Source organism: Habropoda laboriosa, unplaced genomic scaffold, assembly GCF_001263275.1.
Source record: "Habropoda laboriosa isolate 0110345459 unplaced genomic scaffold, ASM126327v1 scaffold648, whole genome shotgun sequence".
Taxonomy (NCBI): Eukaryota; Metazoa; Arthropoda; class Insecta; order Hymenoptera; family Apidae; genus Habropoda; species Habropoda laboriosa.
In genome coordinates, this window is record NW_017100857.1 from 632,396 (window position 1) to 634,631 (window position 2,236).

General features: G+C 37.4%; 1 protein-coding gene across 3 annotated transcripts in view; it reads right to left on the reverse strand.

Annotated features, from left to right (window-relative positions):
• The window catches only part of LOC108577440 (sodium/potassium-transporting ATPase subunit alpha), a 185,768-nt gene that overhangs the window by 22,544 nt on the left and 160,988 nt on the right, over nucleotides 1-2,236 (reverse strand). For all 3 annotated transcript variants that reach the window (XM_017940586.1, XM_017940584.1, XM_017940587.1), the window contains exon 3: nucleotides 19-144. In XM_017940586.1, the coding sequence (XP_017796075.1) occupies nucleotides 19-144 (126 nt within the window). The remainder of the gene's footprint in view (nucleotides 1-18; nucleotides 145-2,236) is intronic.

Sequence of the window (2,236 nt, forward strand, 5' to 3'; positions counted from 1 at the left end):
TCTCTCTCGAATACTCACATTTTCGGGATGCGTCTGAAATCTCTGATACAGTTCCTCGGGCGTGATTTTGTGGAAGTCAATGTCCAACTCCTGTTTCAAGTCCTCTAGATTGTCCGTCCTCCGCTTTGGGTTCTTTCGCCGCGACTGTTTCAAACAAAATCACAACAGTTTAATCATCATTGTCAAACGCTACCAATTGAAGAATGTTAGAATTTTCAAGGTAAAGGATTCTTTCTTCGGGACGTAAATTACTACTTAAGCTGAGAGCAGGTAGCAACAGGAAGTATATACATTAAGCTCTTAAACTCAAGAACAAGTATTTCTTTGATACTCCTAGAAACAGTATTTCATTCGAAAAATATCATATTTCTACAAAGCTGCTCGATTTTCAAATAAATATCTTCTTCGTAGCCTTCAATTTACTCCATTATTCAGAATATCGTCGATTCGAATTGCAAGAGGAAATTGTGACAGAAAAAGGATACAGCGAAGATTGTCGCGATATCGTATCTCTAAAAAATTATTTTTCCCTATTATCTCCAGAAAATTTGCAAACTAAACTTCACAAAATTTAATCTTAAGTCTTAACAATCTCCACAAGATTTCCAATATTAATTCGTAACACATTCTGTCCCACGTGCACCCTTAACCCTTCCGACTCGACGGCGTTTGCAGTAGTTCGTTTCCTACGGCCGACTTGAAATTCAGCCCCAAACATATCCAATTGTTTATAAAGTATTTGAGTCTTTGACAATATTCTGATTTTCAGTATTGTACCGAATAATTAAGAAATTAAGAATAATTAACACTTTACCGACCGCTCGTTGTTGAACTCTTTTCAGGCTCCGTCTTTACTCCGGGCTCAAAATTTTCAATTAAAATTCGTGAGGGTGCCTACTATACCGTTCGCTTTCACTTATTATAGGGAAATTAAAATTAATAACATTAAAGAACGCTAAGCGTTGGCAGCGAAAAGCCGATCAATAGGCTTTCGGTCGGTAAAGTGTTAAGAAAGGAAAGCGGTGACACATTCTCAGATGTCGTGTCTGAAGGGTTAAACAGTCCAATTTTCATTAATCGAGAACGTTTCTTCTTCGACTCAATACACTCGCGTATCCCAATAATCCTCGTCGAAGGGAAGATTCCTTCCTCCGAATTTCAGGTTAGGATGGGAAAAATTTCGTTGAAATTGGAGGAAGAGAATCGAGGATTACAAGGAATTAGGTCACAATTACACCATACAAACTACCCTCGATCCCAAACACCGCTAACACGGGAACAATTAACAGGCTAACAGCGACGCTAAAACCCAGCAACGTGGGAATTAATCACAGGATCATCGTTAATTGCGACGTCGTTCGTCCCAACGAACGTGCAGACGTGGGAATCGTCGGCAGACCTGTTAAGCATACCGAATTCATCCCTCACCAACCCGACATATTAGTGAATTATCCTAAGTGAACGCGTCGAAATCGTGGAAGCAGGCGATAGACCAAATCCCATGGGCGAACATCGTTTGGTTAACAAGATCAGAGTAATGTACAGAGTGTCCAATGTAAATTTCAACATGAAATTTCACGAATTTCTTCGGAATTCTGTGAAACGTTATTTTTCACAAAAATTCAACTATACTTAAGCGTGCACAGCTTTCGTAAATCTGAGATGTGAATGTTAACTTCTGGGGTGTTTCAAGTATTTTCAATTTTCTTTCGGAGATTTTAAATTACTCCGAATTTCAGAATGTTAACTTTATGTTTTTTCAATTCTCCTTCAGAGATTTTAAATTATTCCGAATTACGAATGTCAACTTTATGTTTTCGAAATATTTTCAATTTTCTTTCAGAGATTTTGAAGTATTTCGAATTGACGAATGTTACCTTTGTTTTCTGAATTCTCTTTCAGGGATTTCAAATTATTCCGAATTGACGAATGTTAACTTTATGCTTTCTTAATTTTCCTTCAGAGATTTTGAAGTATTTCGAATTGACGAATGTTAACTTTACAATATTTCCAATTTCCCTTCAGAGATTTCAAATTACTTCAAATTGACGAAATGCGATTTTCAATTTCAGTCCGAAAGAATTTTTCCCAAAAACGTCCCGAAATTTCACGTCGACATTTACACAAAGACACCCGAGTACACAGAATTTCCGCAGCATTAGTAAGTGTTAAAAAGTGATTTCCAACGATACTGTGCAAGAAACAACGTGTTAGTCCCAATCACCAGAGACAGGCT